Here is a 16,631-nt window from a genome sequence, read left to right as displayed (position 1 = left end):
ACTGCAACCGCAAATGCTGTAATCACACCTAAAAGTAAAACAGACACAAAAACAAATGGAAATGGAATGAGCAAAAAAAATTTAAAAAAAAAAAAAAAAAAAAAGGCTTAACTGATCCTAGGCTCTGACATACGGGTTACTGATGAGTCTAAACACCATCACCACCAGACACATATGCTCTATCATATATATATACACACACACACACACACACACACACACACACATATATATATATATATATATACACATACATACATACATGTATGTATGATGTATGTTATGTATGTATAACAAACCAGGAAATTCTTCAAGGAAAATAAATCACTCAGTTATAAAACTAGATTGAAAACGTTGTTTTTTTTTTACACACATGTGTACTAAGGCTATCTAAGAGAATAACAAATAAGCTTTTATTAGTATTTGTACTGTTATTCCAGTTGTCTCATGCTACTGAGCTGACACCAAAAACAGCTTCAATGGACAGTGCTTCTCAACTATTAGCGTCATTTGTGCAATTATCAAAAAATTGCAGAAGCACAAGATTTCACCATTATAAAAGAATCAATAAGTCTAAATTGGCAACTTTTTTTTTTTTAATTTTCCCAGAAGGTACATGTTCTTGCTAGAGAAAGAGAGAGAGAGAGAGAGGGAGAGAAGAAAAGAAAGTAAGAAAGAGCCCTTCTCCCATGGGAGATGGTCATGCTGCCATCGCCTCATCATTTCTCCTTCCTTTCGGGATTTTGGACATACCTGCACACATCATCCATAGGCTTTTCAAACTCCCAGGTTCAGAACTGAAACTGTACAGTCAGCCATGTGAAATCCAGTTGCTTTAACCATCACACCACTAGCTGGCACCATGAGTTGGCAACTTTTATTTTGCCTTTTTTTTTTTTTTTTTTTATTATAGTAAGTTAAAAAAAAAAAAAAGAAAAGAAAGAAAGAAAAAAGAAACAAAACTGGGACCAGCAAGTGGCATGGTTTTAAGGTACTGGACTCCCATATGGTCAACAGCAGTTCAAGTCTTGGACCTGGCAGCTTGAAAATCATGCTAGGTATGTGTATATATGTGCCCAAAATCCCAAAGGGAGCCTGGAGGAGAAGGGATCACAGCATGGCTATCTCCCCTAAGGGGGCAGGTGATTTCCTACTTTCCTCTCTCTCTGGGGAGCATATGCCCCTCATGGCAATAAAACTACCAAAAAACACACAAAAAAACAAAAAGTGCTGACCACAGCATCTCAGACAGACAAACACAAATGCATACAGGCACAAAAAATGTAAATAATTAAGTTTATGTAATGAATGACAAGAACTACAACTAAATCTTCTGGCTACTAATTCTCACATTTTTAATGCTTATTATTCCCCAAATTTTTATTTCAATAAATAATATCTATATGTTCTTTGTTCCAAAAGTCTGAGAAACATTAAAGCAATTGCCATACTTCTTGGAAACTTTAAAGTACAAAAGTATATAATAAACTTCTAGACTTGGAGTTTTTTCATAGAACACATACCAAAATCTACGATAGTAATTTTAGAAATATTGGTTTGTAAAACACCAGTCCTAACTTAAGAGTCTTAAAACTCTTAAGGTTTTCCTAAAAACATAAAAAAAAAAATTGCTACAGGATATGTCATCTTTGAGGACACTTTGGTGGTGATTATTCATAAATCAATCTTGAGGGCTTGGCACTTTCTGGCTTAATCTAGCACTTAAAGAAAAGAAAAATGAAATGAAAATATTTTTAAACAAAACCCAAATCCAAAACATGATCTCCAATATAATAAAAGAAGTAAAATACCTATGTTTTGCCGAACTTTCAGTATCACTGTAGTTTTAATTGGTTGTTTTGGTTGTTCATCATCTGTGTTGTCCAATGACGCTTCATTATTCACAGAGGAACTCATGCAAGCTACAAGAGGATAACAATAAGTTCTCCATAAAATGAGAATTATCATTTTAAACTGAAATTTAAAGGAAATTATAAAGAACATATGTAACCAACACCAATTTCCTTTCTCTAGTCATTTTTATAAAATAATGAATTTGTTCATTATCAAATGTACCTAAATTACGTTTCATAAAATATATGTCAAATTAACCTATTTTTCAAGATGGTTAATGTATTTTATCCCTGACCCAAAACAAAAGACCACAGAACCAGTCCTGGATGGTTTCCACAAACTTCACTCTGTTATAAGGTAGTAAAGATAAACCGATTCCAAAAATCAAACCAGATAGTAGCAGGATAAACTTCACTAATGGGATGAATTTAAATGATATTTATTGGCTTTTTTACAACCTAATTTCAGATAACTAGGTATTAAAAATGAAACCAGGAATCAGCAAACTGTAGCCTGTGGGCCAAACCTGGGGTTTACTTTTATATAGCTCTCAAGAACAGATTTTGACATTTTTAAAGAGCTGTTAAAAAATGTTTCAGTCAAAGATGGGCCGCATACACGACAGTGCTCCCAGAAGACACGCTACATAGTCTAGGTGTGCAGTAGGCTATGCCATCTAGGTTTGTTTAAGTACATGCTATTCATTCAACCAAACTGCCTATGACGCACTTCTCAGAACATGTTCTTGTCATTATGTGAGACATGACTATGTGAAAGAGGCCTTTAAAATATTTGCTAGTTGGCCTTATGCCAAAAGTTTGACTCTTGATCTAATCTGACATTTGAAATACACAAACAAAATATGACATAAATTTGACTATAAAACAATTGGATATTTCACAAGACAAGTACATCATCCTACTTTACAGATGAAAAACAGAACTGGGGTGGTTAAAGTAGATACTTGAGGGTCATGGGCAGTTGACTAAGGACTCAAATACCACAGTGCTTTTTTTTTGGAGAGGTTTTTGCTACAGGGCGCGTGCACTCCCCAGAAAGACAGAGACAGAGAGAAAGAAAGTGAGAAATCACCCCCCAGGGGGATGGCCAGGCTGCAATCCCTTCTCCTCCTTTCTCCTCTCGGGATCTTGGGCACGCATGCACATGCACCCGGTGTGAGTTTAAGCCTGGGGGGATGGGACTAGAACCGTGGTCAACTACATGGGAGTCCAGCGACATAGCCATTATGCCAACTGGTAGTCCCAATAGTACTCTTTCTATCAATACTACATTATGCTGACTGCAATTTATATAGGTTGGTTTACATGACATTATTTAAAACTGATTAAAAGTGTTTAATTACACAGGTCAGTCGTTTTATTTTTCTAGTAAAAAATCCTATGAAAACAGGTCTTACCAAAAAAAAAAAAAAAAAATCTCACTATGTGAAATGGATGAAAGCAGTGCTACTAAGATTAAAGTGGGATGAAAGTTCCTGGAGCCAAACCAGCTCAGCTCTCCCCCCTACCCCCCAAAGCCACATTCCCCTGCCCCAGGGTCTGCAGAGGGGTACTGGAGTACTGCTCTGTAACTACTGAGAGTAACTACTGTATTTCAGGTCGATCCCTTCATTGACAAAAATAAGAGAGCTGGAGTGAAAGAGTAAATGCTACTGCTATTTAAAGTAAAACACCTAAACGTTTAAATTTTTAAAATATCCTCATGGACACATTTGTATCCCAATATACTGGCACAGGCTCACGAGCACGATATACAAACCTACTGAAATACATGAGGACTTCCAAAAGTTCATGGGAAAAAGATGGAATTAAATGATTAAAATTAAACATATAAACTTTATTTCTCAACATAGGCTTTACTAAGTTCTAAGCATTTTACCAGAGGTATTGTGTACTTCCTGAAGATAAAGTACCTCCATAGGGTGTGGTCACATTGCATTCCTTTTTCCTTTATTTCTTCTGGGATTTTGGGTAAGAACATGCATGCATGCCCAGAGGTTTTTTCAAGCCACCGGGTCTGGGCCTCAAACTGTACAATGGGCCACGTAGGATCCAGCTACCTCAATCACCAAGTCAAGAGATGGCCCTTGCTTACATAAGCAATACCAGTCACTTAGTTCACGAACAAGGAACTGAGGGTGCTAGGAGTTTAACCATGTCAATGCCAAGCCTTTCTTTTTTTTTTGCGCGTTTTTAAAAGATTTTTGCCATAGGACATGTGAACTCACAGAGAGACAGAGAGAGAGAGAGGAAAAGTGATAAATCATCCCCTAGTGGGGATGGACATGCTGCAATCCCTTTCCTATTCTCTTCTTGGGATTTTGGACATGCATGCAAATGTGCCCGTGTCTTTCAAGCTGCCAGGTCCAGGACAAAAACCACTGAGTTGGCCATGTGGGATCCAACACCCCAACCACTACACCACCTGCTGGTCCTAATGTCAACTTGTTTTAATTGCCAGAGGGCGCATGTGCTTGCCAGAGAAAGAACGAAAGAACTAGTGCACTTCCCAAAAGGGCAAGGTCACATCACAATCTCTTTTGCCTCCATTTCTTTTTTCCAGCAGGATTTTTGGCACATATGGGGTTGGTACATTTTCAAGCTGCTGGGTTTACAACTGGAACTGCGCTCGGCCACGTGGGATTCGGTTCTCCATGCTCAGTGCTTCACCACTGTGCTACAGAACCAGCCCTGAGTCTTTTATAAATCAGTATCCTTTGCTTTGTCATGATAGAAAGCATGCACATACACATAACAGTGAGTGAGTGAGACAGAGGGAGAGACAAGTGCACCCTCTATGGGGTCTAGTCATGCTGTGATCCCCTTCCTCCAGTCCTACACCCCACTGGATCCTGGGCATTCATGAATGTGCCCAGTATGTTTCTGGCTGACAAGGCCTGAAATTCAAATGCTGGTTGCCATGGGTGATCCAGTTTCTTGAGCAGCTCATTACTGCTTTGTGCCACGGAACTGGCCTTATGATAGTAACAACAACAAAAACGATGGGTGCCCCTTAGAGTTTTTTAAAAGTTAGAAAACCAAAAGAAGTCAGAAGGACACAAATCAAAACTATACGGTGGAAGCAAAATGATGTCCCATTGAACTATTCTACAAAATTGCTCCCTGTGTCTGATGAGAGAAAATAACAGAACACTGTCATGGTGGAGAAGGACTCTCAGAGGAAGCTTTTCCGGACATTTTCCTTAAAGCTTTGGCTAAAATTCTCAAAACACCCTCATAATGAACAGATGTTATTGTTCTCTGGCTCATCAGAAAATCATGAAGCAAAATGCCTTAAGCATCGCACAATACTGCTGCCCTGACCTCTGCTCGTGACTGGCCCACTTCACCTCTTGGTAGCCATTGCTTGACTGTGCTTTGTCTTCAGGCTTGTACTGGTAAGGCCACGTTTAAAGCTTGTCACAATTCTTTTAAAAAAATGCTTCAGGATCTTGATCTCACTTGCTTAAAATTTCCACTGAAAGCTCTGTTCTCTTCTGTATCTTATCTGCAACTGATCTGGGCGCAACAGTTTTGGCATGCATAGAGTAGAAAGTTGGCTCAATTTTTTTTTTTTTTTTTTTTTTTTTAGATTTTTGAAAGTGAGATTTTTCTATTTGGCACATGTGCTTGTCAGAGAGGCAGAGAGATAGAAAGCAAGAAATCACCCCCCAGGCTATGCCGATGCTGCAATCCTTTTTCCTCCACTGTTCTTTTGGGATTTTGGGCACACACACGTTCCTGGCGTGAGATTAAAGCCGCCAGGTCTAGGACTCGAACCACAGTCAAGTATATGGGAGTCCAGAGACGTAACCATTATGCCATCTGCTGGTACCAAATTGGCGCAACTTTAACTTTTAAGCCAGAATTGTTCAAACTGAACTAACTGAGAAATCTATGGTGGTGGCTACTGTTTCCACTGTTAACTGTTGGTCCTCTTCAATCAGGGGACAAGATATTTTTCCTTGCGAACTTACGTGGAAAATCTGCCATTTCACAGGATAACATAACTTTTCCCCTTCTTAAAAACAAGTTATCCATTAGTAAACTGCAGATTTCTCTGGAACACTGTCCCCATAAACTTTTCCCCATCATAGACTTCATCATTCTTTTACCCACGTGTCACCATTGTTCTTGCTTCAACTTTATCAGAATTCTCATTGCTCTGATTAGGGTTCTTAAGGCCACAAAACTAGGCCCTGTTCAGTCATGTTAAAATAAATTAGTACAAGTTTATTTGGTGCAAAAAATGTTTGAAATCCATGTGTAGTTTTTTCATATGTGTTCTTCGAGAACTTTCTGAAGACCCCTTTGGTAACCCCTGTGGTTCCACAATTAAATAAGAAAAGTTACTCATTTCCCATTAATTTCTCATGAAAGAAAGTTTACTGATTCTCAAAAATAATACATAGTAACTACTTCATTAGAACCAAGGGCACTACCATTTTCTTCAAAAATGGTATATAACTAAAGTACTTTACCCCCAAAGAATCCTCAAAAAACCCTTTTCTACTCTCGCATCAAATCAGTTACAAAAGACAACAAATTCTATTATGAACTGTCTTTAGAACTATTCAGTCTTCCACATTTCCAGTTTCTAATTTTCTCAAGACTGTGACACTTGTTCTAGACTACATTAACTTACCAACTTCAAATATCTTCCAACTTCAGTCTATAGGTCTAAAAGTTGAATGGATAACACAATTTTCTTCATGTTAAATAAAAATGGGGTTGAAATGGGAGCTGGTTTCTAGCTTAACAGTTAAAGGAGCTAGATCCCACATGGCCAACTGCACAGGTAGAACCTTGGCCCCCATGGCTTGGAAAATATGCTGGGTATACATAGGAATGGAGAAAAAGGACTGCAGTGTGACCTCACCCCAGTGAAGGATGTTTCCTTTCTTTTTCTTCCTCGCAAGCAGATGAAACCTCTGGCAATTAAAAACAATAACCACCACAACAAAATAAAAAATGCAATAAAGCAAAAAAGCTTTACCTTATATTAGCACATAATCTCTGTTTAAAAGTTTTTTTCAGGACCAGCAGTTAGCGTAATGACTATGTTGCTGAACTCCTATGTAGTTGACCATAGTTCGAATCTCAGGCCCAGTGGCTTAAACTCACGCCAGGCGTGTGTGCATGCATGCCCAAGATCCCGAGAGGAGAATGGAGGAGAAGGGATTGCAGCGTGGCCACCCTCCCTGGGGGGTGATTTCTCACTTTCTATCTCTGTATCTCTACCTGTCTTTCTGGAGAGTGCACACACCCTATAGTGAAAAACCTTTCCAAAAAAAGAAGTTTTTTTCTTTCATCTTTGGGCCAAAACAATATTGTTTATCAGAAAATAAGCAAAAATAAATGAAGTATAAATTATACCTATTTCCTACAGTAACATTTTTACTTAAACAATTGTATATGAAGAGCATGAAACCTGTTCTATTTGCCATGATACAGTACTTACACATTTAATACTGAATTGTGATGTATGAGATCAGGTTCTAGTAGGTCAAGTCTTTTGCACAAGTTAACTTATTTCTATACAAGAGATTGCACTGCTCTGCCATTTCCATTTCTTAATCTGTCATACAAAATCGTGTAACTTGATGGAAATTTGGGATAATTTTACTGAAGCAGAGCGCTTTTCAAGGATGAATAGGCCTTATCACGACAACTTATTTGTCTATTTTTGGTGGGAGCTTCATCTAGGATTTTTATTCAAATCTCAGACACTATTTTTACTAACATTTTAATATATTACCTGAAATGCAAATGACATGATAATTCGATAGGAAATCAGACCTTAATTATTCCTTAAAACCAAGTAACTGGAGGCAGACAGATGGCATGGTGGTTAAAGGTGCTGGATTCCCACATGGCTGATCGTGGTTTGAGTCCCAGACCTGGTAGCTTGCTTTCTCACTTTCCCTTTCTCTCTCTCTCTCTCTCTCTGTCTCTCTCTGCTCAAATTAAAATAATAATACTAATTATAATAACAAATGAAATTAAAAAATAAATAATTCTTAAAAAAAAAAAGCAACTTTAAATTCAGACAAATCCCAAATTAATCATGTGAGAAAGAAACCTTCTGGAACAACTGTTAACAGAAAGAAAACAAGGGCCAAGGTGAATATATGCCCAATGTCATTCCAAACTGCTGACAGATAGGCAGGACTATTTAGAAGATTAAAATGAAATGTTAGAACTTGAACTCCATAGCTGGCTGTCTTTTTCCCTACCCAAGATTCCTAAATTAGTGATACATAACTACAGTCAACAATTTACCCAAAACAATTCATCTTTAGTATTACTCAGTTTTCCTGAAAGATGAAATGGTAAATGATTAAGCAAATAATAAAAATGAATTTCAGCTATGATATCAAGAAAGAATTGACAAAGATGAGCTTTGCCAGACTGGTATGTCTCCAAAAAATTTTGGCTGATAATGTGTATAAAGTATATGTGAATGATTAAGTTAATGTCTACTATGAGATGACTAACACCTTTGAGAAATTTTAAAGCCATAGTTACCCCTCACCTTAAATGAGTCATTTTGACAAACAAATTGTTCTTCATCCCTTAAGTCATCTAAAAGTATATTATTTTAAGATACTTATACGTGGTAAAACATGTATTTTAAACATAGCAACTAGTTGGCAACTATATTGTAAAACTGAAATAGTATTAAATAATCAAGTAAACATAATGTTGAAAGCTTAGAAAATAAAGCCAGATACTTATAATAATTGTAAAGCTCCTAAATGTGTAACAATTTATTTCAACTTGTGAATCTGAATATTTGAAATCCATTTTTTATGGTTTGCTTTATATGGAAACCCTAATTTCAAGTATTTAGAAAAAACTATATTATAAAACATTACTTTCATAACTTAATACTGTTTTTCCTGATACTTTTCAAGTTATATTATTTAAAAGTCTAGTAATAGTATGTCAATACTATCTTCCCTTTATGTACCTTTCTGTTTAGAAAATATTTTTTCTGGGGCCAGCAGGTGGTGTTAAGGTGCTGGACTCCCACATGACTGACCACAGTTCAAGTCCCAGACCTGGCAGCTTGCTCGCTTGCTCTCTCTCTCTGATGAGCACATGTATCCTAAAGCAAATTGAAAAATTATAATAAATATAATTAAACAAGTAAACTTTTTTTTTGAGAGTTGTTGTTTTTCTTCTCCTGTAGGGTGTGTGCTTACCAGAAAGACAGAGACAGGCAGAGAGACAGAAAGCGAGAAATCACCCCCTGAGGTGGGATGGCCATGCCGCAATCCCTTCTCCATTCTACTCTCTGAATCTTGGGCATGCTCGCACACATGCCCGGTGTGAGTTTAAGTTGCCAGGTCCGTGATTCAAACCGTAGTCAACTACATGGGAGTCCAGTGACATAACCATTATGCCATCTGCTGGTCCCATAAATAAATATTTGTTTAAGGATTTTTTCCAAACATTTTTACCATAGTCTCACATCAAACCTAAGAGAATCTGAGGCTTAGAGGGCATTTGTTTAAGGTTACACAGCTGTTAACTGGTAGACCTGAACTCAAGCTAAAACAGTTCCTTGATAAAATTTTGGCATCTAATATCTTTTTGAGTTAATGAATATATGAATGGATGAATGAACAGATAAATGAATAAAATTCTAAACTAATGGAATGTTTATGTAAAAGTGCTTAACTTTTCGGGACCAGCAGTTAGCATAATGGCTATGTCGCTGGACTCCCATGTAGTCGACTGAGGTTCAAGTCTCGGACCCGGTGGCTTAAACTCCTGCAGGGCACGTGTGTGTGCGTGCCCAAGATCCCGAGAGGAGAATGGAGGAGAAGGGATTGTGGTGTGGCCATCCCCTCTGGGGAGTGATTTCTCACTTTCTAGCTCTCTGTCTCTCTCTCTTTCTTGTGAGCGCACACGCTCAATAAGAAAAAACCTCTCAAAAAAAAAAAAAAGTGCTTAACTTTTCTATTAAAATTTATGGTTTTATCCTTTTCCATAATATGAGAATGTTTTCTACTAGAAAATATATTTTATTATATGAAACCATTCCTTCTAATTCAGCAAATAGTTGATGAAGTAAAACTAATATAATTCTAGGCAAATCATAGTCTTGGCCACAATTTAACTCATACCAGTGTTCAATTCCTAAAAAGCCCAGAATTACTTTCACTTGTATCTATCCTTCAGAATCAACTCAAATGTCACCTGCTCTGAGAAGCTTTCTCTGAATCTTTTCAGAGGCAATGCCTCTGCTCACCGTTCTATCAACTCCCTGCTCATTCTTCTGTTACAGACCTAACCAGCATGTTTTGATATAACCCATTTCTGTTTTTATCACTGCCATGCAAGCTTGAGAGAAAGACTATGTATCTTATTTATTTCTAGAATCCTGATGCCTAAATCATAAATAGGCAATCAATAAATAGTACTCAATCACTCACTCAATTGAGATTCATTGACAGTTTCAAAAAAAAAGGGCCAAGTTCTGAAACCATCATACCTACCATACCATACCATATTGAAGTGGTATCTTCAACATATTGTACAATATTAGGAAAACATGTGATATCACCTAGAAACCATGAGTTTGATACAGCACACATACAAGTACACACATCTTAACTTTCCAAACTATTTGCTCATTTGTTCTCATGACATTACACTTCTCCCACTCATTTAAAACATCTCTATACTAGACTGCCAGCATAAAAAGACAGATACAGACAGTAAACGATTTCAAAATACAGTGTAAAACATAACAAAGTTCCAATATTAAAAGCTGATGAAAATCCACAACAATAAATACATGGCTTAATATTTATGCGTTATCTAAGATTTTAAAATTATTTAAAAATACTTCACAAATAATAGTTCATACTAGTATTAAACATAGTACTAATAATGCTAATGATCAAGCTTACTGTAGGAAAGCTGAGAAGCAGAATTAAAACATATTTAGTACACATATAAATGATACCTCATTAGGGAACAGCACCTAAATCTGATAATAGATAAGTATATTGTTTTGAAGCTAAAAATAAGTTGTTCATTTATTTGCAAAACCGAACTTTTAAGCAATTGTGAGAACTCAGTGTATGTTATAGAGCATCAATTTAGAAAACAGGTGTGAATTCTTAGTGATCTTCCAGTTGAAGTGAAATATTAAGGCAGTAGTAATAAAGAGCGAAAAAAAGAAAAAGAATTTATTAAAATTTAAAAATACTACTGCCAAAATGTTGTTACTGTAGATTATAAGTTACTGCAAATGTAACCAAAATATATAGTCTAGTTGAATTATTAACCAAATCACTGAATACCCTAAAATTTTGATGATTAATCTTAAATTTTAAGGTACTCTTTGAAGCTTGCACATTCCCTGCATAATTAATAATCTATATATGATCTAGCTTCCAAACTAGATTATAGTTTCCTTGAAAAAGGGAATCCAGTTATCGGTTTGTATATAAATGCCTTGAACAGGGCAAATACTTAATAAGTATTTGAAATAGACAAACTAAATTCTGTAAACTAGAATTAATATTGGGACCAGCAGATGGCATAACGGTTACATCATAGAACTGCCACATAGTTGACCATGGTTCAAGTCCTGGACTTGGTGGCTTAAAACTCACACTGGGTGCATGTGTGTGCATGTCCAGAATCCCAAGAGGAGAATGGAAAAGGCATTGCGGCACGGCCATCGCCCCTGGTGGGTGACTTCTCGCTTTTTGTCTCTCTCTCTCTCTGGTGAATGCACATGCCCTATGGCAAAAATCTCTCTTAAAAAAAAAAAAAAAGAAAATTATGGGGGCAACAATTAGTGCTACATCTACATTTTCATGTCTTTAAAATGGTCTATAAAAATGTCCTAAACCGTTGAGCCACAGAACTATTACTATTATATACTTCTTAAACACTCATCACGTGCAGTATAGTATACCATACACACCTTAGAAATCTTATGTGTGGCTATGTATAGGCTCCTAATTTTCAAGCATGTAGTAAGTGTGAAAAAGGTATGTGCTACAGTTTCCTACAAATTATAGATCTGGTATATATCAATCAACAATAAATATTTATGGCACCTACAATGTTTTAGGTATAGAGCTTAGATAAATAAATACACACTCTCAAAGATTTTACAGTTAAATGTAAATGGTCAACATTAATATAAATTGATTATTTAAATAATTACAACTATGCAAAGTAATACAAAAAAACACCATAGATCAGAGAATTAAGAGAAAGTTTAGTGATGGAGCTGACTCAGTCTGACTACATGTGACAAGTTATTATCTTCATAGATTTTTCCCTTGAATTCTGCTTGACTCTAGGAAGACAGGATCAGTATTCTATTGGCATTTGGTCCCCAAGCTCTAAGATCAACAAAGTTAGTAATTTCTCAGTCAGCAAATATTTACTCAATACCTATGATAGGTAAGGCTAGGCTCTTGGTAAAGTGCTGGAAATACAACAGTGTGCAAGAAGGTTAAAGGTCCCTTCCCTTATGGATATTAGAGGAAAATCAGTAAGTCTTTGCTAAAATACACATATAATGATTTCATAAAAGCTTGAATACATTGGATTTTGTTTTTGGTTTTGGGAGACTGGCATGCAAGGCTGTCATAGTTACCTCTTTAAGAATGTATTACAGTTGGGACCAGCGGTTGGTCTAATGGCTATGTCGCTAAACTCCCACATGGTCGACTGTGGTTTGAGTCCTGGACCCAGCGGCTTAAATTCACACTGGGTGTATGTGCGTACATGCCCAAGATCCCAAGAGGAGAATGGAAGAGAGGGGACTGCAGAGTGGCCATTCCGGTAGGGGGTGATTTCTCACTTTCTGTCTCTCTGTCTTTCTGGTGAGCACATGTGCGCTGTAGCAAAACAAAACAAAACAAAACAAAACAAACAAAACAAAACAAAACAAAAAAAACTCTCTGAAAATAAGAATGTATTAGAGTGCTAGAAATTATGGCTATGTCACTGGACTCCCATGTAGTCGACTGCGGTTTGCGTCCCGGACCCAGTGGCTTAAAACTCATGCCAGGCGCGTGAGCGTGCATGCCCAAGATCCCAAGAAGAGAATGTAGGAGAAAGGATTGCAGTTTGGCCATCCCCCCTGGGGGGTGATTTCTCACTTTCTGTCTCTCTGTCTCTCTCTGTCTTTCTGGTGAGCAGACGCGCCCTATAGCAAAAACTTCTCAAAAACAAAAAAAGAAAGAAGAAAAGAAATTATTTGCATTTTTTACTATCTTAGCAGTAGAAAGACTGAGTGTTAACAACTAAATTCAACATGTTATTAACTGAGGCTAGTAACTTAAAAAACACTAAATAAGAACTAGTCTATGCACTCTTATGTTTAAAATACAACATGAAATTAAACGAGTTAAGAATATTCCTTAAGACAGATGACAGTCTTAAAATAAAATCTAGGGGCCAAGAGAGGCAGCAGAAAAACCTACATGGGTAGGTTCTAGGTGGGCATCTGGAGACCTGCCCAAGTATGCTAGAGGCATGTGTGCCCATCATCTGTGGCTGGATGGGCATGGAGGTGGATCACTGTGTCAAGACTCTATTGGGGTACTGTCACTCTGTCTTTCTCTGTGTCTTGCTCATAAAAGAAATAAGTAAACTTAAAGTACATATATTTAAAAAAACTAGATGAAATCTCTTTTTTCTTCATACTTTCTCATATCTGATTTTCAAAGTAACTTGGAAATGTGGGAAGGTTTTTGTTTTGTTTTGTTTTGTTGTTATAGGGTGTGTGTGCTCGCTGGAGAGACAAAGAGACAGAAAGACAGAAAGCAAGAAATCACCCCACAGGGGGATGGCCATACCACAATCCCTTCTCCTCTTGGGCTTTTGGGCATGTGCTCATGTGTTCCTGGCATGAGTTTTAACCCACTAGGTCCAGGCCTCCAACTACAGTTGACTATGTGGGAGTCCAACGATGTAACCATTATGCCACCTGCTGTCCCAAATGTGCCAAGTTTTGTGTACAGTGCTACCTTTGTCATTTTTTTGTTTGTACTATGTGCATGGCAAAGAATTAGAAAAGTATGACAATTCACTTCTGATAACAAATCCAAGATTCCAGCTAATAAGCAGCAAATGACACTGGCATAATTACGATGAAATGAAACCAGGATAATGTAACATCATCCATTTATATTTAAACATATTTAAAAGCATGGAATGAAGGATGTCTGGTTAAAATAAGTATCTATATCATAGAATGATTAGTCCCATAGTCTGCACTGGTTAGGTCCCACCAACAGGGCAATAAAACAAAACGGCTAGAACCCTGTAAAAGTCACTTATCCTTTCTAAGCCTCAATTCTCTTACCTGAAAAACAGGGTTAATAAATGAATCTACATCACAGAGTTGGTATTACCATTAAAGAGTACTTGTAAGGCACACAGTAGGTTCTATATGAAGAACAGCTAATATTACTAGGACAATATTCAATTTAATTCATGTTAACATATCTCAAGAAAATCAAGTGTATATTTATAGTGTTTTTTAATTATTCAACCTTTTGAAAACTATAGTGCTTATCCCCAGCATAAAATTACATAATTACTTTCAAGTGGTTTGTAAACCTAAAAGCCAGCCCTGACCTTAGGGTTTTAGGTATCACAGGTAAAAAACTCCTAATCACGGAGTCTGGATGGCAATGCAGCAGTAACCCCTCACTCTGTGAGGCTGACTCACATAGTTCTGGGTTTATCTTGGAGACCAACCTGAACTCTCCAGGTGTGTGGTGTTCATGATCTGGAGCTGGCTGAGGCTGGGGTTGGGTCATGGTGTCGGTGGGTGCTTGTGTCTATCTGTCTTACTTAAGAAAAAGTTTTTAAGCTTAAAGTAAGCTTAAAAAAACTTACAGTTTTATATCATGGTCAGTACTGATCTGGAGTAACTAAAAAAAAACAAACAAAAAAATAAAACCTGATAATCTATAACTAACTTGAAGTTCTACTGACAGATATAAAATTCTCCAAATACTTGACTAACCATAACCACAAGTATACTCTGAATCACACACTACTCCTTTAGAAGGTGGGATTTAACTACACAAAGAGAAATTAGAGAAAGGTCTTCAAAAAAGTGCTATACTCAAATTTTATAAAGACACATATTCAACTTTAGCCTAAAGATTTTCTTCTAAGATATTGTAAGTTTTGGGAACCAGCAGTTAGCGTAATGGCTATGTCGCTGGACTCCCATGTAGTCGACCGCGGTTCGTGTCCCGGACCCGGTGGCTTAAAACTCACGCCGGGCGCGTGTGCGTGCGTGCCCAAGATCCCAAGAGGAGAGCGGAGGAGAAGGGATTGCGGTGTGACCATCCCCCCTGGGGGGTGATTTCTCGCTTTCTGTCTCTGTCTGTCTGGCGAGCACACGCGCCCTATAGCGAAAAACCTCTCCAAAAAAAAAAAAAGATATTTTAAGTTTCAAAAATAATAAATAACTACTCACTCATTATTTATTGATATTTATAAATAATCACTTTTATCTCATATTTTAAAATGGATCAGGAACACGTTGATATGCTTATATATTTATTTTAGATATGTTTTCATAGCCTTCACGAAAATATTTAGTGGCCTGATGGTTAGGAGTCTGGATCCTACATGACCAATTGTGTAATTCAAGTTCCAGACCCAGTTGCTTGAAAAACACACTGGGCACATGTATATATATGCATGTTCAAAATCTCAAAAAAAGGAAAAACTGGAAAGGGATTGCAACACGGCCATCCCCCTAACAGGTGCTTTCTCATTCCCCAGACGCACCTTTCTTCAATGAGCACATGTGCCCTAAGACAAAACAAAAACAAAGTGAAGGAGAACCAAACCAACCCCTTCTCCACCCCTGCAAAACCAAAAAAAAAAAAAAAAAAAAAAAAGTAGGATCACAGGCAAAAGTGTTGAGTAGAGGAACAGTCTATGTCACACAATTGGGAAGTATGGCAAATACATCCTCTATAAATAATTTTTAATTTCTAGAGCTGCCTATTTCAGGTTAGAGTCCTACTTACAAGAAAAGAGATATGAAAAGAAAGGCAAATGATATGGAGGAAAATTTAAGACACTCAACATTTAAATAAACTAAGACTATCATGATACTTAACCAAATAAATAAGGTAACAGGTTTTGAGAAAAACTTTTATGTTAAAAGAAATACCTTAAAACTATTCACCTTTTTAAAGTTAAACTTATTTTATAAAGATCTCCTTGGAAGGATTGAAAAAAACATGAAGCTATTTTAAATTTTGCTACAGGATCCCAGGGGGGAAAAAAATCACTGTATGCTTACATCCAAAGAAATTAAACACATACAGTTTTAAATGCCTAAGTTAATATTCTGAAGTGTCAAAAAGAACTAGCTTTAAGGAAATCTAAAGACATGCTACTTAAACTGAATGTCTCATAAGTATTCTTAGCTATAGTCTAATCAGATTCTTAAATAACATCATACAATTACCTGTGTTTATTTCTTCTGCAATTTCCAGATTTTCCATTTGAATCACATGATCTAACATCTCTGTAAAATGCTCTCTAATTTCTTCAGCTGACTCATCTCCAAATTTGTAATCACATAACATTATGGTGGATCCCGGAATGGGGACAAAAACTCGGTGTGGGAGGATGTGGAACTCTCTTTCAGCACCTAAAATAAGAAAGAACATAATTAATATTTAGCTAGGTCTGTCACTGTCACTGTCAGTGATTATATTTTAGAACTATATA

General features: G+C 36.8%; 1 protein-coding gene across 1 annotated transcript in view; it reads right to left on the bottom strand.

Annotated features, from left to right (window-relative positions):
- The window catches only part of ODR4 (odr-4 GPCR localization factor homolog), a gene marked incomplete at its 3' end in the record, with an annotated part of 45,613 nt that continues 28,982 nt past the window's right edge, over nucleotides 1-16,631 (bottom strand). Inside the window, 3 exon segments of the mRNA XM_006166675.3 lie at nucleotides 1-28; nucleotides 1,812-1,922; nucleotides 16,366-16,551. Coding sequence (XP_006166737.2) covers nucleotides 1-28; nucleotides 1,812-1,922; nucleotides 16,366-16,551 — 325 coding nt within the window.

Source organism: Tupaia chinensis, unplaced genomic scaffold, assembly GCF_000334495.1.
Source record: "Tupaia chinensis unplaced genomic scaffold, TupChi_1.0 Scaffold144318_1, whole genome shotgun sequence".
In the NCBI taxonomy this organism is placed as follows: domain Eukaryota; kingdom Metazoa; phylum Chordata; class Mammalia; order Scandentia; family Tupaiidae; genus Tupaia; species Tupaia belangeri.
This window is presented reverse-complemented; position numbering and strand designations above follow the sequence as displayed.